The sequence below is a fragment of the Lontra canadensis genome, unplaced genomic scaffold (assembly GCF_010015895.1).
Source record: "Lontra canadensis isolate GAN:19392208 unplaced genomic scaffold, GSC_riverotter_1.0 scaffold48, whole genome shotgun sequence".
NCBI lineage: Eukaryota > Metazoa > Chordata > Mammalia > Carnivora > Mustelidae > Lontra > Lontra canadensis.
The window spans coordinates 1,581,740-1,607,370 of record NW_022631042.1 but is presented as its reverse complement, the minus strand read 5'-3'; the positions used below and the strand labels follow the sequence as shown (position 1 = coordinate 1,607,370).

Sequence of the window (25,631 nt, the reverse complement as noted above, 5' to 3'; positions counted from 1 at the left end):
CGAATGAAAGGCTACGGGATCCTAAAAACAAAATCACATTTTGAAAATAAGCCCTGAGAAGAATGCACTGCTATGTAGAGTGTATGTGCTGGAGGAGGCAGGGAGACAGATGATAGAGTGGAATAAGCCAGAGTCTGTGCCTTTGGTGAAGTCATGGTCAATACTCCTGGACCATGTCAAACATTGAACAAGGGGGAAAGACCTGAGTAATAAATATTGACATAAACACCATATATGTACTCAGCCTGCTGAAACATGTCTTATACTTCTCCAAACCATGACAATGTTAGCTAGGACTTCCCTGTTGCTAAATGCAATGCCCCCTTGTCCAATGTCTGCTTTACTTAAATTCTCTATGGTGTTTGATGCCAAGAATGACACCTTCCTTGAAACTCCCTTCACTTTTTCTTGTTCTCTGTCTTTACTTCTGCTTAAGACTTTGGTTTCCGTTGATGATTCCTTTCTTTGCATCAAATGTTAGGGGGTGCCTTCGTGGCTCAGTCGTTAAGTGTGTGCCTTCAGCTCAGGTCATGATCCCAGGGTTCTGGGATCGAGCCCCGCAAAGGGCTGCCTGCCCAGGGAGAAGCCTGCTTTTCCCTCTCCCACTCTCCCTGCTTCTGGTCCTTCTCTTGCTCTCTCTCCATCAAAACAAAACAAAACAAAACACATTAGGTGTCCCTTCTTTTCTATCCTCATTCCTTTGCCTTTCTTATTGTCCACAGTCAGCGCCATTTGAAAACAACATTGAGGTGGACTTATTGATTGCCCTCAATCTAGCCCCGCTATCCTGCTTTGGTGAGAGGCACCTCCTAGGTCATCCAGGACACAAAGGGAGCAGTTGTCCCTGGGTCCGCCTCTCTCGGTCAGCCACCGTATCCTTTCTATTCTCTTACACAGAGCCCTTCACTTCTCTTCCTCTCCTCTGCCTCTGCCACTGCCACCACCTTATCATTTCTTTCCTGGATTACTTCTAAGTGTCCTCGTATTCCCCCTGGCTTCAGCCTTGTTTTCAACCCCAGGACTCAGTCTGTCCTCCATCATGGCACACCACATGGACCCTCCTAAGAGGAAAATCTTATCCCAACACATTCCTGCTGAAAATCTTTAAAGTTTTCATTGTCCTTAGATAAAATTTTTAAACTTCTTAGGAGGATATAGAAGGATGTCCCTAATCTCCTCCCTCTTATAATCCCAGATTCATTTCTAGCCTCCTTGTCTCCTGCATACACATATGCCCTTTGCTCTAAGTGTCCACCAGCTTATTAGAAGAAGCCAAGGTCTCTCACTCTTCACAACTTTCCAGATGTTCTCCTCCTCCCCTTGACATAGGCTTCCTCATCCCACCCTCTGAATTTATTTGGCTAATGGAAACATCCTTCATAGTTCGGGTACATGTGTCTTCTCCGTGCTGTCTTCCTCTGCTCCTCCTAGCTCCTTCGTAGACACCCTCGTGTTCCCCCAGTATGTGCTTCCACTATTGCTCTGCACTGTCAGCGTGCTCCTCCTTCATCTCCTGGCTCCACTGTGAGCTTTCGGAAGTTAAGGACTATGCCAGCCATTCATTTCTATACCCTCCAAGGACAGAAGTAGGCTTTCAAGAACTAAATGTTGCATGGACAAATTAATGGAAAAGACCAAAGAAGAAACCTATTTAGATCTTGTCCCTAATAACCTCTGTATCACAACGAGGCACAGGAGATTAAGACAATGTTAGCAATGCCTTATGGTTCAACACATGGGGCCATAGCTTTCTTAGCCTAATGCAAGTCTGAACTTTTGAAACAATTAAGATTTGGAGTATCCTGAGAACTGCGGAATCTAATATCATTATTGTTATTATTATTACCTACCTCTTACTTCCCACTCACAATGTAGCAACTCTCTGTTTAGAATTTTGCATGCAGCATCCATTCGTCAGGAGGTGGATTTTATTTCCCTAACTTCGCTTTCATTAAGGAACTTGATTCCAAGAGACAGGTACTAAGTGGAAGGCTGGAGGTTGACTCTTGGACTCTTCACCACCACCATCCATAGTCTAACTTCTAGATTCCCTGATTAAAAATCATTTTTAGTGATTAGGGCTGGTGTTCTACATGAATTTCTTATGGCCTTGACAGAAACACATCCTCAAGAGACAAAGACAGTGAGCTCAGTTTTCAAGAGCCAAGGGAAGTGGAGAATATATCATTCACTTAATGCTATTTGGTTCTACTTTAACTAAGGCAAGACTGAAACAATGGCCTCTAATGGGTTAAAAAAGAAACAAATAATCTAGAGCTTTTTACATTATTTACAATTTAACTTCCAACTTCAGTAGATTTTCCTTACAGTGAACTTGAATTCGAGCAACTTGTTGCTTTTGTGGCTATTTTTTACACAAAAATTAGAAAGTACCTGCTTCAGAGACAGCTCCATGTTCAAGATGATTGATGAGTGCTGAAAAAAGAAGTCAAATGTTAATAAAGATAATTATTAATGTCTTTTATAGTAGCCAATATGTTGTTTTATCATGTACCAAAGATCACTGAAGTAAACTTCAAGGGTCTGTTACACAGGGCGGAAAAGGATATGAATGTTTGCTATTTCCTTTCTATGTGTTGTAAATTCCACCTTAATAGAAATGATCATAATAGGTATTTTAAAGTATCTTATTCCAGAAAAATTACCTAAATGTATGAAGAAATACTCCGCATTGAAAAATCGCTCCCAGTTACCCATAAGACTTCTCTTTCTAAATCTGCTTATCTTAACTGCTTCCATATAATTCAAAGAGGCGTTGACAAGAACATCTCCATAATTATTTATTCCCGCATTCTGCTCTTCCTTAGATGGGTAGTTCAAAAGCTTGTTTAAGTAGCAGAGTTCTGAAGAGTTACAGTGCTCCTTGCTGATGAGCATGGTTCTTTCTGGAGCACTGCAAGCTACTGATGCACGTGATTTTGTGATGTGAACTAATGTTAGCTTTATTTGTAGAAATTATGGCTTTGTGCATTCAATAGAAAATTAGAAACATGAACACAAAAGTTACCCAACTAAAGGATGGCAAGTTTCAAAAATTTTTCATCTGTTTATCATCTACCAATCTATTTATTACTCATTCATGTTTCACTGGTCAGTTTTTTCAAACTGATAAATAGAAGCAAATACCAAAAGTTTAAGAAAATACATAAAAAATGACAGAAAGATGTTAAAATGAGAAAGTTCTATCCAGTACCTTTTTTTTTTTAATGAAGAAAACATTATTTAATCTTAATGGTGGAATCTGAACAATTCCTCTTGACCACGTAAACCTTATTCTAAAGTGCCCTATGTATTGTTGGAGTTATATTTTTGGCTTCTGGGTTCACGCTTATATTTGACATCAGCTTCTTCCTCAGGAACCACCCAGGACTTGGTTTTTGGTAGATGCCACATAGCAGATCTTGTTCTAGTTAACTCCTTGACCACTATTATCATCACAATGTAAACAGGATCCTGTGGAATTCAGCATGTTAATTACTTCGCTTTCCTCCCCGTGGAGGGTTCTTCCCCATTTTAAAGAGGTAGGTGTTCACAGGGAAACAGCCCAATTTAATGAACTCTCTCAACACAATGCTATGAAAGGAACAACATATTTTTTACAGGCTCCTCTCAGAAATAAAATTTTACTTCTAATGTTATTCTCAGAAAATAATTTTAAACTAAATGTTACCGAATGTCCAAAAAGAACACCACAGTTCAAATGCACTGTTAAAAGATTATGGTTTCTGGGAAACAAATGTTGAGTTTTAGAAGGGAGGGGGGTGGGGGGATGGGTGAGCCTGGGGATGGGTATTAAGGAGGGCATGTATTGCATGGAGCACTAGGTGTTATATGCAAACAATGAATCATGGAACACTACATCAAAAACCAATGATGTACTGTATGGTGATTAACATAATTTTAAAAAGTTTCCTAAAAAATAAAAGGAACACAAAATTTAATTCCCCCTCCCAAAAAGTCAGACATTCCCCAAATCTGGAAAACTATTATTTTAGATGTACTAACTCTTTAGGGGAATGTAGCATACATAAAGAATGAAGACTTACTCTCTTGCAACTTAAAAAAAAAAAAAATTCCTTACAGAAAAGTAGGGACCTGTGATTTATACACTCTTCCAGTTTTCTGAAATTCAATTGAGGAAAAATTGAAAAGTAAAATTTATGAAGTAGAAAAGCATCTGGATAGTCAAAGAGACCCCCAGATTTCATCTACTGGGGTGATTTGTCTGACCATATGCTTAGAGAATAAAGTAATGAGGGGCAATCCCAGGAGCCCTGAATTTAGTGGTATTCCACAGGGAAAGGGGAGTCCCATTCTCAGTTGCTTTTACAACTTTTTTCCATTGCCTAAGGAAAAGGAAAATAAAGGAGCTAAGTGCACAAACTTCTCCAGGAAAAGTGACAGTGTATTTAAACATAATGTTCTAAACCAAGTGTTGTTAAGTTTCGTCGTCTCTTCTGGAACTCTGGATTATCTTACCTTGAATATCTGCAACTCCTCCAATACTACTTCTTCCATATTCCACTTCTCCTTTGAAATGCTGACCACTTTGAGGACTGTCCCAATGTCTGAAAAAATACATTACCTATGATCCAGCTGTTTCGACTTCAGTGTTTGGCTGTAAGTATATACCCAGCAACCCTCACATTGTTTCCCTCATTTTTTTTCAATGCCTCTCAAGAAGTCGGATTAAATAAAGCATGCAAGAAGGAAGTTTAATGGATGGGATTCTCTCCTTCCAAAACATGATAGTTTCTGGCTCATAAAACACATACTTATAAAGAATATATTAAAAGATGTATACTTGAAGAACATTCCTAGCCAAAGGAATATATATGTCTCATATATGTATATATAATATATGTATTATATAATATATAAATATTGGTTTATATAAACATAAATAGTTATATATAAGAGACATATATATAAATATATAAATATAGGTTGAAATTATAACTAAAGTGGAATGACCTTTTTGTAACTTAATTTGAAAGGTGCAAATACACTAAAATAAATTTTTTTTCTCTTTCAGCATAAGATGTATTTATTCAGTACTTATATCCAACTTACCATGAAAGGTAGGATATATACCTTTTTAAGTCATGTTAACAAATGATAGAGAAATCACTGGAGCCATCTACAATGTTGAAAATTGTAGTGCACTCATCAAACCTGTTTTATTTACAGAAACCTTACTAATGGGTTAGAAACTGAAGTTTTGTTTAAAATTATTTTAGTTTAATTAAAAGAGTAACCCAAATTTGAAAGACTATTGCAGTTTCTAAGGCAGCATGTTATTACAGAAAGACAATCAAAAGAATGTTTTAGAAAAAAGAAAAAAAATCTCACTTGGAAATTAACTTATACAAAATAGATGCTTTTAAATTCTGCCACTGGGTTGAAGAATATTCACATGTATGGTAATGATCTTATTTGCACAAAATAGTCTGAATTCTTTAGCAATGTTTTTAAATGATTCTAGGATCTTTGAAAAATATTAAATATACATTTTCCAAATGTCGTAATTGAAAATCTATCCATCTTAGTTACCTTATAATTTTCTCAGGAAAAGTCAGGTAGTACCACCTAGTGGCTGACTGGCATTTACAACACTGGAAATGTTGACCGAGGAATGCTTTGACGGGCTCTGCAAATTAAGTGGCAAACTCCTTGGAATTTGTGAGAGACTAACTATCTCAAATTTTGTTACTTCACTAGTAATCTCTATAGTCTTGAGAGAATCACTTCCTTTCCTGGGTCTTGGTATTGCCATCTGCAACATAATCAGGCTTGACAACTGGTATTCCAGAAACGCCCTCTAAGTGTGGCACACACACAACTCCCAGATAAACCCTACGTTTGTAAAACCAGTATATTTTAAAAAATAAAACTGTTCTGTAGTTCTGAAAACCTATTTCAATAAAAATGTCCATTTCTTGAAAACCCATTAATTTCTATTTCTTTATGCAAGACCTGATTCATGAAATCATATAACATTTATCCAGGATGAAGTACTTTGGTCTAAATGATGCATGTTACCTTTACTGCCATTAGAATTCACATGATATTTTATTAAATGATACTTTCCTCTTTCTTTTTCTTTTTGAGACATACTAAATATGCAATATTTCTCCTTCTGAAGAGAGATTTTAAAACAGTTTTATAATTACTGAGTTGACAGATGAAAAAATTAAATAAAATAGGCTCTAATTATGAAAGTGATACTTAGTCCACAAAATTCAAGGAGAGGAAAAATAATTTCCAACAACTTTCTACTTTTAAAGATCTTTAAAAAATGTTGCTTAATTTTTTGAAAAACCATCTTAACTCAGCAATTCCTCAAAATTGGGTGAAGGGATCCTTTGAGGGGGTTTGTCAAAAATCTCCCTTGAGACAGGAAAATGTGAAGTTTGAAAAGAAACATTGCTTTGCTGTACTCGTTTAATTTTAGTCCATAGTCAATCAACAAATATGTGTTGAGCACCTACTCAAGTAGGCATATTGTAGTCATAACATACAAATATATTTTGAAATCTCAAATAACACTAAAGCAGGCAGGGAGATATTTACAACGGTCACTTAAAAGCATGTGTTATGCAATGTTAAGGAATACTGACTAGATATTAGCTACTTATTACCCAGTTCAATTTTGACCAATAATCCTTTGGAAGTTTTCGTTTTCTTTATCTAATACTGAAAAATTCTTTGGGAAGAAATCATAATCTGGTTTTAGCATACCTGTTCCAAGGAACATTACATCATATTGGCCATCTTCTGCAACAACGTGATCCACCACGATCTGGGTCAGTCTGTAGTCCACATTGATCCTCTTGAAAGTTGGTCCTCCCGCAACAGGATATACTGATTTAAACATCACAGGGTGCCGCTTTATGAAACTGATGACGTCATCTGGGAAATCTCGGGTGGATTTAATCAGTGGATCATAGGTTTTGCTTGGACACTGAGAAGAAATGAGGAGAGGAGTAAAGACATTGTTCATGTACCTGAGGAATTTATACTTACTTCTAATAAGGTTTTTAAGCCTCACCATTGATAATATTAAAGGAATGGTCAACAGGATCAATACAGAATCACATGTTCTTGTATATAAAAGCAGTTTATCTTGAATATATTTAACTCCAGTTTTCTCTTTCAAAGACACCTTAATTATTTTTTTTAAAGATTTTATTTATTTGACAGACAGAGATCACAAGTAGGCAGAGAAGCAGGCAGAGACCGGAGGAAGCAGGCTCCCAGCTGAGCAGAGAGTCCGATGAGGGGCTCGATCCCAGGACCCTGAGATCATGACCTGAGCCAAAGGCAGAGGCTTTAACCCACTGAGCCACCCAGGCGCCCCAGACACTTTAATTATTAAAGTGGAATATTATTCAGCCATAAAAAAGAAACCGAGTTTCATCATTTGAGACAACAAGGTTGGATCTGGGGGGCATTACGCTAAGTGAAATAAGGCAGACAGAGAAAGGCAAATACTGTGTGACCTCACTTATATGTGGCATCTTAAAAACAAAAACACCAAAATCATAGATACAAAAAACAGCTTGGAGGTTATCAGAGGGAGGGAGTAGAGGATTGGCAAAATAGGTGAAGGGGTCAAAAGGTACACATTTCCAGTCATAAAATAATCACCTCATTAGAATATAGTGGATAAAAGGGTGACTAGAGTTAATAACACTGTATTGCATATTTGAAAGTTGCTAAGAGAATAATCTTAATATTTCTCTTCACAAGAAAAGAATTTTATAACTATGTATGGGGTATGTTAACTAGACATATTGAATGTTTTTCAAGATATACAAATATCAAATCATCTGAAACTAGTTGGTCTCATCTGAAACTAGTATGTCCATTATACTTCAATTCAAAGTTGCATATATTTTAAATCCTTTATCTTATAAGTCCTATGCCTATTTGGGATTTTGCTTTTGAAATACTCTTTTCAGCTATACTAGCACAAGTGAAAATTTACAATTTCAAATCCAAGGCAATTGTCTTTTCTTCCAAAAAGTCTGACCTCAGAAAGCTGAATATAAAACCCCCATGCTACATATTTCTGTTGTCTTTTGAACTGTTCTGTTCTTGAATTAACTTCAAATCTCAAAAGATAACTGTCGTTTGTTGGCAGGTGAAATGGCTAATGGTCATCAAAGAAAACCTAGTAAAACAGATTATCCTTGCTTATTCAGTCTTCCCAACTTTCTCAAAAACTTTCTAGATTAAATGTATTTTTTTCTGTATTTTCTGAAGTTTCCACAGTGAATTTGTTAGGAAGATTACTTTTTCCTATGTAGATACATGAAATATGAGTTGAGATAATTATGAAGAAAGGGATCTATAAACATGGGAATGTATGAGAAACCATTATTTTCAATTTCTTTTCATTCATTTATGATTGCAGTTTTAAATTAAACCCATGATTATTAAAAATTAAATGGAACAAATTACCACATCATAAAAATTACTTGTAAAAGAGCTCTAGTAGTTTTACACTTTAATTAGTCAGTTTTTTTAATAACTCATGTGAAAATTATGCTGTGAACAATTCAACAGCTCTTTCCCTAAAGGATCTATGGAGAAACCATTCAGGGAATTTTTCTGAAAAAAAAATTCTGAAACTGCCTCTAGTGTGTTTTTTGAGTTCACTAATTCAATAGTTAGCATACCCTGCCCCCTGGTGGTAAAATACAAAAGTTCAAACTAGTACAAATTGAATTTGATGTGCCTTTATCTAAAGAACAGACGAATTCAAAGAGGATTATTTTATAATTTGATTTTTTCACCAAATAGTTACCCTTCCACATGCCAAATCTATTTTGTTATTTAAAAATATTATAATTCATAAAGTTAATTCAGAACAATTCTGTCATCACATTTGAATTCTTAACAGACTAATACATTCTTGTGGAATGGAAAACTTTGGCTCTATGTTGCAGATGTAGAGAAGAAAATGAGTGACATTAAGGAAAGTCTGTAAGAAAGCACTGCTTTCCCCCCTAATTTCATATTTAGACAAGTTGGAAACATAATCTCCCCTGAAATGAGCCATTTACACCAGGCTCTAATTAAAATCTTGTCAAGGCTTCAAGCTGTACTTCTCAGATCCTTGAACTCAAGAGGATCATTCTTAGGGAATTAAATATATTGGAGTTAGTCACAATATATGACCCCGACCTCCAATTTTAAAGGAATAAAATCATAACGTGTCACTAAATTAGAAGAAATCTCAAAGAAGTTGTACTAAAAACTGTTCATGATTTTCCATTTGTAATTTGAGAGTATTTCTTTCTTTTATAGAAATCTTGCATGTCTGGTCTTAAAAAAAAAAAAAACTAAGCTTTTCCTGATAGCTATTTATTTGTCCCAGGTCTGCGCCAAAGGGTACAGCATATTAGCCATTTGGTAATTATTTAGCATATTCCTAACTGGATGCTGATCTAAAGATCTAAGTGTCTTTACTCATTGTTTCTAGCTCTTAGCCTCCAGCCAACTGGAATCCGTCAGCTTGATAATGGAAGGAACCCTATATTAAATAGATTAAGCTACAACTCAAAAGGATGTGGGGCTCAAATGATACAAAGCTCTTGCCCAATTACAGGCTGCAGGTTTGAGGCTAAGTCAAAGGCAACTCGCAATGGGCTTATGGTTTATACTGCCTGAGGTACAATCTGGATGGTCTATCATTAAAATCAAAGCAGAAGCATGATTTTCCTTGCATTACATTTTTGAAACAGCCCTCTAACTTAAGAAAAAAAATTTTTTCTCTTGACTTTGCAGCTGTAGTTATGCAAGTAGGCAATTTCCAAAAGAAGTGTCATGACATTCAAGCCACAGTTTTTGATACCAAAGTTTCAAATAATTAGGAATTTTGATATGAGTAAGGTATGGAGGAATGAAGACATGGACAATTTAGCAAAGAAGCAAACATGACAATTTTCCTCTTTGCTCCCCTCTGACAAAAAAAGATTGAAGGGTAATACAATCTAAGAAAAAAAGAAGAGAAGGAAAACCTGGTTTCCATTGACCATTATAAAATGATCTTTGGAAATACATTTTTTTTTTTTCCTATGGCAGCTTTTCCATCTGGCATGCTGCCAGTGTTTGGATAAGATCTTTATCCTTTAGATTGCTGTGCATGATCTCTGAGGGCTGTGTCTCTACTCTGCTTTCACAAGCGAAAGTGATTTGGTAGAGTTGCTCCCTGAGGTTTAAGATAGTACGGTTTGAACTAAATATTGTTATTTTAGCACATGAAAAACAGTGACATTTTTCCTTTGATATCATACAGCTGTGTAGCACACAGATCTAAATATAACTAGAGATGCCAAGCGACCTAAGCAGGTAAGACCGTAAAGAAGGCAAGAAAAATCCCATAAAGGAAAAGAGAAAATGTGGGCAAGTGGTGCCTGGGTAGCACAGTCGGTTAAGCATCAACTCTTGGTTTCTGCTCAGGTCACAACCTCAGGGTGGAGAGATCAAGGCCTGCGTTGGGCTCTGTGCTCAGGGAGGAGTCTGTTTGAGGTTTGCTCTCTCCCTCTCCCTCTCCCTCTGCTGCTCTCTCTAAATAAATAAAATCCTAAAAAAAAAAAAAAGGCAAGGGAAAATGGTACATCGGAAGTAAATGATCATATTAGTCTCCTCCCAAAACCCTAGGAAATGTTTCTATCAAAGCTATACATCTCAGGTATTAAAAATCTCATGAATTTTTGTCTGTATGTACGTCTTCTTCATTTCTACCTGGTAGTGATACAGTCCATCTGACTCTATGGTAGAGGACCATTTATTTGGGCTCCAGCTTTCTTAACATTTGCCTGATTTCCACCACGTCAGTTCCTATAGGAAATAAGTCAGGGAACTTACCTGTCTCCACCTATTATGCTGAAAAAGGCGTAAGTTAGTTCAAAATGTGAGAGGGAAAGAAAAGAGCTATGCCAAAATTTGAAAGTGTGAGTCTCTTGCTGGAAACAATAGCAGCACCAGAGTGTTCCAGAAAAGGGACCTGCCCGGGCGCACCGTGAAGGGAAAGGGGTGAGCCCACCCGCAGCCAGCCCCGGTTCGGCACCCATCCCCCAGGACCGGCTGCACGTTATGGCTGGCGAGGTGTGACCGTGTTATGCTTGGCGGATCTGCCTGTTTGGACAGGGCCTTTGGCCGGGCAGTGGGAAGCGACGGAAAAGAGGAGAAAAATAGGTTTTATCCATTGAGAGAACTTTGCCCCTTGGCAAGGCACCAGACAGCTGTTAAAAGTTTTCTCCCCCTGCTGCTTCAGGCTGTGCTCTACAGACTGCACTTTCCTTTTAAACAAATCAGAGGATTGACTCACGCGAGGGAAGAAAGACGCGGCACACGGGAAGACTAAACCGGGCTTTCATTTTTAGCAAGCTGAGAAAAATAAGCTACATATGGAAAGGAAGTCTGATTTGTATTTATATTAAAAAAAGGTGATTTCATAGGTGCCATCCTGTCCCCCTGCTGATTCATCTAAGAGGCATTTTATAACACAGATGAAGAAAGATCCTGTATTTAATGTCAGAGCCAGAAAGGCCAGGGGTACAAACATACAGATATATTTGTCTCTTTTTCTATCTTTTTTTTTTTTTTTTTGCAGTTAAAACCCCGTTTTATTGTTCTTACATTTGAAAGTTGACTACTCTGCTGTTTAAAAGGTAACAACAGCAACAACAAAAAAAACCCCTCAAGTTTCCTCTTTATTGTTCAACGTCTAATAAAACAATGTGTCTTCTAACATTTGAAGAAATGAATTTCCTATCTGTAAATATCCATTCCAAATTTTATTTAGCAAGTGAATTTCAACCTCTGGACCTAAGCTCCCCAGCTTATAGGAAGGCTGGATTCTGTCTACTCTGTGTAGTAATTTAAAGACGACAATTAAGCCAACAATTCTGGATCATTTACTTTCTAAGTTAAATAGTTTTAAGCTGAATTTAATCTTGCAAGAACTTTAACAAAACATGGCTGTATCTCTTTCTCTATTTTAAAGTTTCCTTTCTTTTAGAGGAATTTCTATACAACAAAAAGGAAAACGGTATTGAACATAGTAAGTGATGTGGGATTTGGACAAATTCATCTTAAAAGAGAGTGTTGGTCCCATGGAAAAGCAAGCTGAAAGCCAGCTGCAAAGATGAATTGAGAAATGTTAGAGATCAGTTGCCTCTCACCTTTTCAGAGAAACACTGCCTGTATACAGTTAATGGAAAATGATAGTGATGTTTTGTCATACGCCCTGTTCTGTGTAGTCAGATTTGGGAACTGAGAGTCAGGAGGCCCAGATTGTACACCTGTCTCTGCTTCTCTCTTCTGGAATCAAAAAGCTGAAGGGATAGAATTAAAGATAGCCTTGGTAAGAGGTAGGCCATGCAGCGAACAGATGTTGGGGAGAAAATAAAACTGAACTTAATATAGTTGAGTCCTCTACGAGCTAGTGGTGCATAAAATGAGATTTTCCTAAAGTTCCCCACAGATTTTTAATAAAGTAGGACAGCTTTTCTTAAAACAAAACAACAACAAAATGCTAGTCCTATTGTGCAGGTGCCTAAATCAGAAGCTAGTGCGAGATGCTGCAAGGGAATTCTTCCGTTATTTTTCAGTCCCATTTAGTAAGACTATCACAGTCTAGCACTATACAAACCAAAAGGAAGCTCAGGATACTATTCTTTAATCAAGCTTTTAATTTTAATGCCAGTATTGTTAACGTACAGTACTATATTAGTTTCAGGGGTACCCTGTAGTGATTCAACAATTCTATAACGTACTCAGTGTTCATCATGGTAAGTGTGTTCTTAATCCCCATTGCCTCACCCATCCCCCCACTCACCCTCTGGTAACCATCTGTTTATTCCCTACAGTTAAGAATCTGTTTTTTAAGAGTCTCTTTTTTTTCCTTTGTTCATTTTTTTTGTTTCTTAAATTCCACATGGGAGTAAAATGATACAGTATGTCTTTCTCTGATTTATTCTGCTTAGCATGACACTCTGTAGCTCCAATCTTGTTGTAAATGGAAAGATCTCATTCTTTATTACGGCTGAATAATGTGCCATTGTTTGTATGTATGTATGTATGTATGTATGTGTGGAGATTAGATAGATAGATAGATAGATAGATGTAGATAGATATTTTCTGGATATATATCTTCTTTATTCATTCATCTGTTGATAGACATTTGGGCTGCTTCCATAATTTGGCTATTGTAAATAATGTTACAATAAACATAGGAATCCCTGTATCCCATTGAATTCTCATTTTTATATTTTGGGGGGCAAATACCCAGTAGTGAGATTCCTGGATCATAGGGATCATAGGGTAGTTCTATTCTTAATTTTTTGAGGACCCTCCATACTGTTTTCCACAGTGGCTGTACCAGTTTGCATTCCCACCAGCAGTGCATGAAGGTTCCTTTCTCTCCACATCCTTTCCAGCATTTGTTGTTTCTGAGTTTTTGATTTTAGCTACTCTACCATTCTGAGGTGTGAGGTGATAGAGGATACTGTTTTTGAATTATGTATTTTTCTTTTTTCATGCTATGTTTGAATTTGGCCTTAAAACATTTCTTTTCTACGGGAAGAAAATCCTTGCTTGCTTGGGCCAGCTTACATCACAACTCAGACCTAGGTTAGATGAATGAAGACATACAATTCTAAGAATCATCAGCTTATGTATTACAGGAGTATGTCATTGTTCATGCAGGACAGTTTTGGTAGATCAGGAAAGAGAAGATAGGGTGCCTACAGAGTTTTGAAACTTGGGGATTCCACAGTGATCACAGACCTCTACCGTTGAAAACTTGGGCCAAAGTAAAAGTTGGAATGCCTAAACAATTACTCTAGTTCTAGGTGAAATGTCATTGCATAGACCCAGTCCGCTATATAGATCAAGTTACTAAATATCGAACAAGTTATTAACATTACATATTATTACCCTAAGACACAATTTCTCAGGGATTTCCTTTTTTGAAGCAAAATCACAAATCAATCGCAGTCAAGTCAGTGATGCTTCGGCACATTAAAGTAAAAATGGCCTTCTTAGCCCAGGTGGACGTGCCAGGACCCATAGCCGGTCCGTGGCAGCATATTTGGTAAGACAACATTTCCAGGGACCTGGAATCAAAAGAATCTTGAAACGTTTCAGTGTCTTTTACAGTGTTAGAAAGTTCAATAATTTGGTGGAAATAAATAAGGACTGTTAGACATATCCACACTCACATTCATAGTTTAGGAGATTTTATCTGATAGCAGAGAAGAGAGACAATAAGGGAGGTGGGGTGGGAAACCTTTAGCCTTTACCTTTGATTTACTCTGCGAAAAGCCCATCTGAGGAGTTCTACGAAATGGGGCTTCTTGTTTACATAAGACTTGAGATGTTATAGGAAGGGAGAGATTTCATTGTTTTACATTTGGTGTTCGTAGTTGAAAAATCACTTAACATTAAAACAATGTTAATGTTGAAGTTTTGTAGTGGGTTGGTTAAATGAAATAGCTAGTTGATTGAGGGGAAAAAAGATGTTCAGTTTTTCTAAAGATCTAAATTTCTAAAATAGAGTTGAAGAGGGGAGATGTTTATTCAGGGATTATTTGAGATTTAATAATTGTCAGTCAAGTTTTTACAGAATACGAGGGCCAATAAATAGGAATAAGCAGGTTAGCCTAGTTGATTTGATATTTCATTTGACTTAAAGGCCCCCATAGGATAATCAAATTATGGAATTAAAAGAGTGCCTATAACAACCTCTTTTTGCTTCCTACCAAAGAATGGAAACTTATTTGGGAAAACCATGTGTAAGTTTTGATCTTTGTAAGTAAAGCTAAAACACTTCATAGTAAAAGCAGTAAGTATTTAGTGGGCAATGGAATTCTGAAATGAAGTTATTTTTACAAAATTAGAGGTTTAGAAATTGTCAAAAACTGTGGCAAAATAATTTGAAGAATAGTGAAACAGACGTTTCTTAAATATTTGAACCTCAAAAACAAGTCCTTCCCACATTTTGGCTATTATCAATAGTGCTGCAATGAACATGGGAATGTTAATATCTTTTCAAGACCCTGATTTCAATTCTTTTGGATAAATATCCAGAAGTGAGATTGTCGGATCATACGCCAGTTCTATTTTTCGTATTTTGAGTAAACTTCACACTGTAGGTGGAAACAGTCTAAATGTCCATCAACTGAATAATAGGATAAAAAAATGTAATATATACACACAAAGGATTATGATTCAATCTCATAAAAGAAAGGATATTCTTCAATATGTGACAATGTAGATGACCTAGGGCACATAAAGCTAAGTAAGTTAGTCCAAAAGATAAAAAAAAAACAACAACAAAAAAAAACCCCTGTATGTTTCCACTTACATACATAGTCAGACTCGTAAAAGCAGAGGATACAACACTGGTTGCCTGGGGCGGGGGGTGCGGGGAGGAATGGAAAGTGGGATGGCACTCATGAATAGGTTTACAATTTCAGTTACTCAACATGAATCAGTTGCAGAGATTGGTTGCACAGAATTACCTACAGGCCATGGTGTATCACACACTTAAAAACCTGTTAAAAGTGTAGCTCTCACAGTAGGTGTTCTTAAGGCAATAAAACATTTTTAAAGTACTCTCTTCTCACCTTTTTGATAAGGGAATAGCTTACCAACTGAAACTCACTTTCAGGAAAACATTTGTTAACATTTGCACTTTGGCAAGAATTATAAGATTCCTTATCAACAGAAAATAAAACTACCAAGTAAATCAAATATCAAAAATGAAATCTTCTGCCTTTAAAAATTCTCCTGATTCTGCGTTTTCGAGCAGCCTGCTACTGTTGGCCTGACCTCAGTTTGGTTTCCATTTCTTTTTTTTTTTTTAAAGATTTTATTTATTTATTTGACAGACAGAGATCACAAGCAGGCAGAGAGAGAGGAGGAAGCAGGCTCCCCGCTGAGCAGAGAGCCTGATGCGGGGCTTGATCCTAGGACTCTGAGATCATGACCTGAGCCGAAGGCAGCGGCTTAACCCACTGAGCCACCCAGGCGCCCCTGGTTTCCATTTCTGACCTGTTCTGCTCACTGTGGATTCTTCCTTATTTTATTTCACGTGGAACTTACTATCAAGGCCTGAAGTTCAAAAAATGATTGAAAAAACCCATCTGAGCAAAATTCAGTTTGTTCAGGGATTCAGTTTGGACACCAGAGGGCAGGAGAATCCCTTGGAGTGAAGGAACGGATCCTTGTCTTCCGTGAGTTTCCAGGCTGGTTGACATGGTAGAGTAATGATGTCATGGTAAGGCCAGGAGTTTAGGATTGACTTTTTGTCACAGGAAGTACAGAACCGTGTCAAAACTAGAAAACAAAAGCAGATGTGGTACACGGAGAATCGTAGTGTTTATTGCCCTCAGTGATATTGTCCGCAGGGGAGCACAACTTGAGAAGCAACCTTGATGAAAACATGAATGGGGAAATATAAGCGCAAAGGCAGTTTTTTAAAATAATCTATTTTAAAAAATTTAAGTTCAGTGCAAAGTGGCTTTCACTGAAGATGTGGACTTTTCGTACAAAGCAAATGATTTAGCAATGGTTTTATTAAAGTAACACGTGTGCCCCAGAATTACAGGAAAAGAAATGACAACCATAAGAAGGTGTCAACACTGCATTATTATCTGTGCAGAAAACAGATCAATCCTTGGGGAAACAATCTGTTTCGTTATTCACTTTGATCTCCTTGAAGGTAGAGTGGTGTGGAGGTTAATGGCATTTGATTCGGAGTTTCAGGTAGAGTTAAATTTAATCCCTGTCTTACCACTTCAGAACAAGAAAGACCCCTATGTTTAACTGAAAGTGTAAAACAAAATAAACAACTTCTGACAGCAACTAGAATAGTCGTTTTTGTGTCTCTAAATTCTATAAAGAGGACATAATCTTCCTGATCAAACTGAATGCTATTCTGCTGGCGTTTTTCTGGACTCCTTTTCTGTCTCCACTAAAAATATTGGCTCTAGTTTGGGCTATGAAGGGTTTACAGATCTTCCTACACTTACAATGGGGTTACGTCCCAATAAACCCATTCTAAGTTGAAAATATTGTAGGTCCAAAGTGCACTCACTACCCCTAACCTGGTCAACATGATCGCTTAGCCTAGCCAAACTTAACCGTGCACAGAACACTTACACTATTAGTCTACAGTTGGGCAAACTCCTCTAACACAAAGGCTATTTTATAATAAAGTGTTGAGTATCTCATGTAATGTATCGAATACTGTACTAAAGTGAAAAACAGGATGACTTTAAGTGCATGGATTGTCTAGCTTACCCTTGCGATGGTGTGACCAACTGGGAGCTGTGGCTTGGTGCCGTGCCCAGCCTCACCAGATTCTCGCACTACGTATAACCAGCCCAGGAAAAGATCAAAAGTGAAAATTCTAGGTATGGTTTCTATGGAATATGTTTGCTTCCACACCATTATAAAGTCTAAAAATCAGAAGTCAAACCTTCATCAGTTGGGAACTATCTCTAGTTACGAGGCATAATTATCAAACCTTAGTTACAGATTTGAGTGTACTTACACATGTAAAAAAGTATAGGAATTTCTTGAGAAACACTGATGTTTAGAAAGGATAAAGAAATAATTCTGTTAAATGACACTTTCTTGGGCCTGATATTTTTCCTTTTCTTAATTTTCAAAGAGAAAAAAAGAAAGGTGAGGCATCTCTGTGGTTGTGTGGATCCAGCCTATTTCTTGGATAATTTTTGAATTCTAAGAAAATATGTACAGTGTAAACACTGTATACTTTGAGAACTAAGTAGCAAAAACTGGTGTGTTTACTGTGATGGGACGCTTCTTTTCTCATTGATGAAAAACTCTCCTTGCTGACTTATGCATTACTCATGGTGGGGGAAAGTCTCTGATTCAGATTTCAAGGAAGTGGCTGTGCTCTTATGAGGCGAGTACTGGGACATGTAATTTGTCTTTCCTTTTTTTTTTTTTTTAAGATTTTATTTATTCATGAGAGAGAGAGAGAGAGAGAGGTGGAAGGAGGAACAGAGGGAGAGGGACAAGCAGATTCCGTGTTGAGCACAGAGCCTGATGCTCCGCTCAATCTCATGACCCTGAGATCATGACCTGAGAGGAAACCAAGAGTCCGACACTTAACCGCTGAGCCACCAGGGCTCCCTGAACGTGATTCATCTTCAAGCCTCCTATGGCATTTCACAGCTCTTCAGGCAGGAGGAGAGAAGTGGTGACAGGTCCCTTGGATGCACCTCTAATCTACACTGTAATTGGAAAAAATATGCAATCTGGATGCATTAGCATGTGACCATTTCATGATTAATTTCAATTTTTTAATGTATATATATATATACACACTAATATACATATACACATGTGTGTGTGTATGTGTGTGTGTGTGTGTGTGTATATGCATGTAAATCGTTTTCTCAGGGGTGCCTGTGCGGCTCAGTCGATTAAGGGTCCCACTCTTGATTTTGGCTCAGGTTGTGATCTCAAGGTCATGAGATCGAGCCCTGCATGGAGCCTGCTTATGATTCTCTCAGTCCTTCTCCTACTGTCCCTCCAACCCCAAAAAACCATTTTCCGTAATAAATAGTTTCAGTCCCAAATTCTCCAATAACATCTAGATGACTGAATTTTTTTTCTTAATGGCCTGAATGGGCCTAGTATTTTCCAAAATAAACTCATGTAGAAGCAGCTCTGAATGTGATGATCTATGATACTTAACCCCATAATCCTAATATGGTGAAATTTCCCCAACTAGAGTTCCCTCTGAATTTTAACTGTCTTCCTCAAAAGCCCCAAATATATATATAATGTAAACTGAAATTCTACATATACTCATATATAATATACTATATAATATAATCATTATATATATATTATACTATAGAATATACTATAGTACACTATAGTTCAGTGTATATATATATATATATGTATATATATATATATAATATACACTCAGTAAAAGGTATTCTATTCTATCAAGGGGGGAAATAAACATATTTTAACATAAAAAAATTTTAATATAATGTCATCTACAAAGACTAAGGACTTGGACTCTGCTGCCAGAGTGTCTGGATTTAAAACTCAGGAGCACTACTCATTAGTTCTGTGACCTTGGGCAAGTTACTGCACCTCTCTGTGTCGGATATGGCTCATCTGTAAAATGGCATTAATGACAATAGCACTTGTCTCTTAGAATCATTATGAAGTTAAGATTTGTAAAACCTTTAGAAGAGTACCTGTACATCCTAACCTGTAAAGAAGACGTGCTATCTATCTATCTATCTCTATATATCTATAATGGAATACTACTCAGCCTTCAAAAAGATTGAAATCTTGCCATTCACAAGGACATGGCTAGAACTAGAGGGTATTATGCTAAGTGAAAAAAGTCAGAGGAAGACAAATACCATATGATTTCACTCACATGTGGAATTCAAGAAACAAAACAGATGAACACAGGGGAAGGGAAGGAAAAATTAAAAAAGGTGAAAACAGAGAGGAAGACAAACCATATGAGACACTTGACTATAGGAAACAAACTGAGGTTGCTGGAGGGGCAGTGAGTGGGGAAATGGGGTAACTGGGCAATGGATATTAAGGAGGGCACATGATATAATGAGCACCAGATGTTGTATGTAACTGACAATCACTAAATTCTACCTCTGAAACTAATAAAACAGTACATGTTAATTAAATTGAATTTAAATAAAAAAATTTGTAAGTGAATCCTGAAAATCATATTATTGCAAAAAAACCCTTTTTCCACAGAACTGTGATCACCTTATAATCAGTCCAGAAAACATACTTGAAACGTATTCCTATTGAGGAATTACAGCAGGGAAAATAGACATGGTTGTAAAGTGTGTTTCCCAAATTTAATTAGGCTATGTAACAGGAAGATGAAAAGAGAATTCAAAAAGCCTGGCCACCAACTGCTTTCTGTTTAAGAGCAAACATATGAAAAGACAAAATTCAGTAGAGTTGGATGGATTAAGTCAACATTTTTTTTTTTTTAATTTTATTTATTTATTTGAGAGAGAGTGAGAGAGAGAAAGAGAAGCAGACTCCGCTGAGCAGGGAGCCTGATGTGGGACTCCATCCTGGGAATCCAGGATCATGACCTAAGCTGAAGGCAGTTGCTTAACCAACTGAGCCACCCGGGTGCCCCAAGTCAACAATTTTTTGCAGAGATTTTGATAATTACTTTAGATCTCCTGTTGGAAATACTCATATTGAAACATATGTGGGGAAAAAAGGGCATTTATCCCTTTTTATTAGGTCAATTAGCTCATCCTAAAATATTTAAATAACTTAAACTGTTTTAATCACATCAGTGAAAATAAAACAAAACAAAAACCTTCCATTTACAATGCAAATACAGATTTTACACGGCAGTTTTTTTTTTTTTACAGATGCCACATAATATAGAAATAAATGAACTGTTGTAATTGATGTAGTCTTTGAAAAGTAGAAATGAAGGCCTGAAGACTCTAGTTACATATAGAGCTGTATGTGGGAAATAAATATTTATTTGGCATTTTCATTTAACCTGGAATATTTGTCATTCTATATATTCAAGATAAATCATCTTGACTCTGTAGACTTGCTGCAAATAAGCACTATATTTTCAGCATCACCTGCTCCTTATGATACAACCCACTGTTTCCTGTAGAAGTTAAAGCTCTTACTCAAAAGAAAAAGGTCAAGTTCCAGGGAAGGATGGAAACGCTAACACATCACTGTGAATAAATAATAGGTATTTTTAAACCCACAGTACATGTTGCTGTGGTGAATGGCATAGTTTATTATAATAGAATTAGGAAGAGGATATGGGCTCCAGAAAAGAATTTGATTGTGAAATTGGATACATACTGTGCCAGGTCGGGGGTAAGGAATTCTTCCATCATACTGCACCCAACGGTGGTCTGCACTTTCCTTATGAGCATAGGGACCATTGAAAACTGCTCTGATGTCAGCCATGCTGTACACACAAACAGCTGAGCCTTTGAAGATGGAGCTGGAAAAAAGCAACATGATCCAATCACTCCCTGCACGTCTGTCACTGTACATTTATTTATTGAGCACATATTATAACCAGGTGTGTGGACAAACTTGGGCAGCTCATTCCATCTGAGAGATGCTGCAGACAGAATGTGCGGACTTCTTTAAGAAGCTTACAACAAAGTAATCCTGAAAAAATGTGCTAGCAGTTACATTACAGATACCTATAGTAACAAGCGAAGCAAACACACAGATGGGTCCCCAGTAGAGGGCTGTCTGGTTATGTTTTCAGAGAGAAGGGGCCATCTACATTGACGCTAGAAAAATGAGGACAGAAGAAAATATGCAGAAAAGAGTATCAAATTTATGTACATGCTTTTGAGATTTATTTGGAGTTCTTGCAGCATTTAATGCCTTCTAAAGAACTTACAAAATAAAAAAGTTATATTACCTATTATTTTTTCATAGAGGAACACTTCAGGTATATAATTAATAATTACCTCATTTCTGTTTTCTTCAAGAGAGTGAATGTCCATAAATATTGGCTATTTATAATTTCCTAATTTCTATTAATTCAAAAAAATGTTGAAATTCTTTTGTGCTCTACCCGAATTTTTGAATTTCTTCTTGAATTTATGTATGTAACTTATGTGATACTTAAAATTAACCTTAATTACATAGGATTGGAGGACACATAATCCAGAAGCAGAAAAGCTCCCTGGGAATTTCACAAGTTTTTGTAAATTAGTGGTGAAAACTGTTAACACTGTCCTCAGATGTTTCATTTTCTTTTTCTTTTTAAATTTCTGGAAAATAAAAGACATCTTCTCTGCATCTAAAATTTTTATTGATTTCTGTTCATGAAAATGAGATCACCCTTTATGATCTACGAGACATAATATCTCAGCACTACACAAGCAAGCCAAGGATTCTCTAGCATGGGAAACTCAATCATTAATATTCTTGGAATAAGGGGCGCCTGGGTGGCTCAGTCAGCTAAGCATCTGCCTTAGGCTCAAGTCATGGTCCCGGAGTCCCAGAGCCCAGGGATCGAGCCCAGCATCCGGCTCCCTGCTCAGCAGAGAGTCTGCTTCTCACCCTGCTCTTGTGCTCTCTCTTACTTTCTCTCTCTCTCAAATAAGTAAATAAAATCTTAAAAAAATATATAATCTTGGAATGACATTAATGGGAAGCATTGGGAGCTCAGGGCACACAGGGAGCTAGGAGAAAACTCTGCTAAGAAGGGCGGTGATCCCCCCATAAAAATCACATCCTCTGCCTAGGATATTTTAAAGGAATGATACATCATGCTTTATGGTGTTTCTGTTGTCACAGATTAATTACATCTTCTCATGGGACAAAGGATGGGACACTGCATCCCAATATTACCTCGTTCCTCGGGGCGGCATCAAAAACAGAATAATAAAGTACACTAAGAACAAAGGGTTGACTTGTAACTTCACACTCTGGGTGGGCAGAAAACTTGGTAAGAGAAAAAAAAATTACTATCTTGGGGCTATATTTCCCTGGCACATGTCTATGCCTTGTGTTGGAACACACAGTGACTTCAAAGACAGTTCTGGGAATGGAAAGATGCCAAGAGAACTAGCGCTGAGATACTTAACTTGAGTAACTACAGGCACTTGCTCTTCCTGCCTCTTTTTAGTTCAGATATGAATTTGCAGAAAAATGGAGTCCAAAGAGCAGCATTCTTTGGGCATCTTCTTTATTTTCATTTTAAAATTTCACAGTATTTTGTTTTCTGCTGTCATCTGAACCAAAACTACTGGCATAAGTTGTAAGGTGAACTGAATGAAGGTAATCCCACAGAAGAGAAATTATACTTTGCCTGCAGACTATTTTAATAACTTATTCGAAGGGGGGCAGTAAGACTATTTCCCTAATACCAATACTGCCAATTCTTCCAATACTAATATCAATAAAAACAACAGTGATAGCAGAGCTGTGGAAAAAGTAAAAAAGGAGTTCAAAGAAGGTGTTGCAGGGAGTAATGTGTAGCAGGAATAAGGCTGTCCCATGTTCTAATATAAGTTACTGAATTAAATGAAATTAATATTAGGTAAAATTATGTAAGGTCCATATATTCTTTGAGAAAGCTTCACAGATGCTAGGACAACTTTTAAGGAAGTCACGGAGTCTCAGTGACAAGTGCAGGGCAATATTACATGGAAAGAAGACAAAAACACAGGAAAATGAAGAAAACACCTTTGGTTCTAGTCCCGTTTTTAATACCGGTTGGCCCGTCTTCCTGGCGCAAGTCATACAAACTTCCTTTGCCCAAGTTAGTAGAGCAAAGAGTGTCACATCTCATGACTGAGGCATGTATTTCTGTAATACTACTTCTATGTCATGCAGCTTAACCTTTTTGTTATGGTGAGTATATGCAGGCACCTTTGCATCCTGTAACTTTAGTCTGGAAATTTAACTCGCAGATGTACTTGCTTACTTGCTCATATAGGGAAAGAGCCGTATGTACAAGTTTAGTCCCTGATGTGTTATGCGTACGGCCAAGCCCTGACACAATGGAGATGTCTATGTACAGGAAATTGGCTAAATGAATTGTGGTAATGGATACAGAAGTACTCTGCTGGTATAAAAAGAACAAAGAGACATTTTATGTTTTGATATTGAAAGAGTTCTAGGAAACGCTATGTGAAAGAATAAAATGAAAAATGGGTATTTTTTTTTTCCACACAAAAGGAAGGGACCGAAAAATACAACTGTATTTCCTTACATATGCCTTACAATTCTATAGAAGAATTCCAAGTGTTGTTGTTGTTTTTTGTTTTCTTTTGTTTTTAAAGATTGTATTTATTTATTTGACAGCCAGAGACAGCCAGAGAGGGAACACAAGCAGGGGGAGTGGGAGAGGGAGAAGCAGGCTCCTGATGAGCAGAAAGCCTGATGCGGGGCTGGATCCCAGGACTCCAGGATCATGACCTGAGCAGAAGGCAGACACTTAATGAATGAGCCACCAAGGTGCCCCTTGTTTTGCTTTTAACTTACCTGGTTGTGGTAAAGACTCCATAGACCACAGGATTTCTTTCATCTCTTGTGGGGAGTAAGTAAATATCCTCTATTAATGGAAGAAAAAATAACAATTCATTATATTTTTATATTTTAGTATTACATATTTGCCTTATCTTTAAGAATACAGTACTTCTGAGACTCTAACAGATATAAAATTCAGATAACAGTGGAAGTTGTTACATTATGACATAAGAAATTAGGGGTTAAAGACCGGTTTTCTCACTAGCTATGTGGCACTGAACTGGATATCAAGCCTCTTAGGTGTCTATTTCAATCACCTATAAATGGGATGATTCGCTAATAATCTCCATGACTATTCCCAGTCAGAAGTATGTGATTTCTGACAGAAGAGTAACTAATAACATAGGGTGTTTTTACCCTCCGATGTAAAAAAAGGTCTTGCCCTGTAATTGTGTCAACTTATTAATAATTCAATTATCTATTTGCTAACAATATAAAAATCGCTACACAAGTTAATTACCTGCAAAATACTTACTCAGTATTTTGTAAATACTTAAGCAGTATTGATACCAAAATATGTGTAAACAACCTCCATTAAAAGGTTATTGAAGATGTGAGCATGCTTATGTACCACATGAGGAATCAGCCATGACTAGTGAATATATACTTTAAATACCGTATGGCAAAAATCATTCAATGATAACATCATTTTTACACAGCAAGGCAAAAACAAGTTCAAAAGATAAGATTTGATGATGCTAACTTTATATATAGCTGAAAAAGTTCCTTCTAGAACTAGCTTTGAGAGGGGTAAAGATGGGAAATGCAAGAGAATAACCCATCAAACACTTCTGAGTATTGTTTTTTTTAAGTCGGAGTGAGTGAGTTCACCCAGTCTCCCCGGCTCTCCAGCAGAGGGCATCCTCAGAATAAAGAACCCAAGTTCCGGCTGCCTACAGACTGCCGCGCCTTCCAAAGTAAAAGGCCACATGGAGAATGAATGGATTCTGGTGAACCTTTGCTGGTAGCTTTTTGTCTCTTGCTGCTGCTTTGCTTCCTCCTAACTAGGAGGATGCTTACAAAGAGAGGAATTGCTTCATTACAACGTGCTCTGAAACCTAGAGCACCTCCATGTTCTTTGTGTGTGTGAATTTAGTAATAACACTCCTGCAAGCTGTCCTGGGCTCTATGGGGGGGGCTAAAATAAAATAAATGCTGAATTTATTAGGCAGTAGGTCATTTTTTAAGAAAAAAAAAAGGAGCATGTGACTCACGAAGCTCATCAAAATGAGTGTCTGCCCCATCATTTCCAGGAATAGAGCAAACTAATCTGGCTTTAAGAAAAGTCGTCCATTTGTTTATCAGGCTGCGTTGTCCTCCTACATCGTTCTGGGGGGAAAAAAAAGGAAAATAGTAAAGATACAGATTTAACGTCATTGTTTACAAAGACAGGGAGTCTACATGTTTAACGCCTTGAACTTTCAAATAAGGGAAAAGGCAGTTTTGTCCTTTCACATTCATGCTTTTGTCATGGTTGAATGCCTATGGTGTGTACAACACGG

At 37.1% G+C, this 25,631-nt stretch overlaps 1 protein-coding gene across 3 annotated transcripts in view; it reads right to left on the bottom strand.

The window, feature by feature from the left end:
* The window catches only part of SEMA3D (semaphorin 3D), a 202,364-nt gene that overhangs the window by 22,061 nt on the left and 154,672 nt on the right, over positions 1 to 25,631 (bottom strand). For all 3 annotated transcript variants that reach the window (XM_032873233.1, XM_032873235.1, XM_032873234.1), the window contains exons 9-14: positions 25,344 to 25,458; positions 24,085 to 24,154; positions 20,929 to 21,073; positions 6,763 to 6,985; positions 4,501 to 4,589; positions 2,395 to 2,436 (exon numbers count right to left, since the gene is read on the bottom strand). In XM_032873233.1, coding sequence (XP_032729124.1) covers positions 2,395 to 2,436; positions 4,501 to 4,589; positions 6,763 to 6,985; positions 20,929 to 21,073; positions 24,085 to 24,154; positions 25,344 to 25,458 — 684 coding nt within the window. The remainder of the gene's footprint in view (positions 1 to 2,394; positions 2,437 to 4,500; positions 4,590 to 6,762; positions 6,986 to 20,928; positions 21,074 to 24,084; positions 24,155 to 25,343; positions 25,459 to 25,631) is intronic.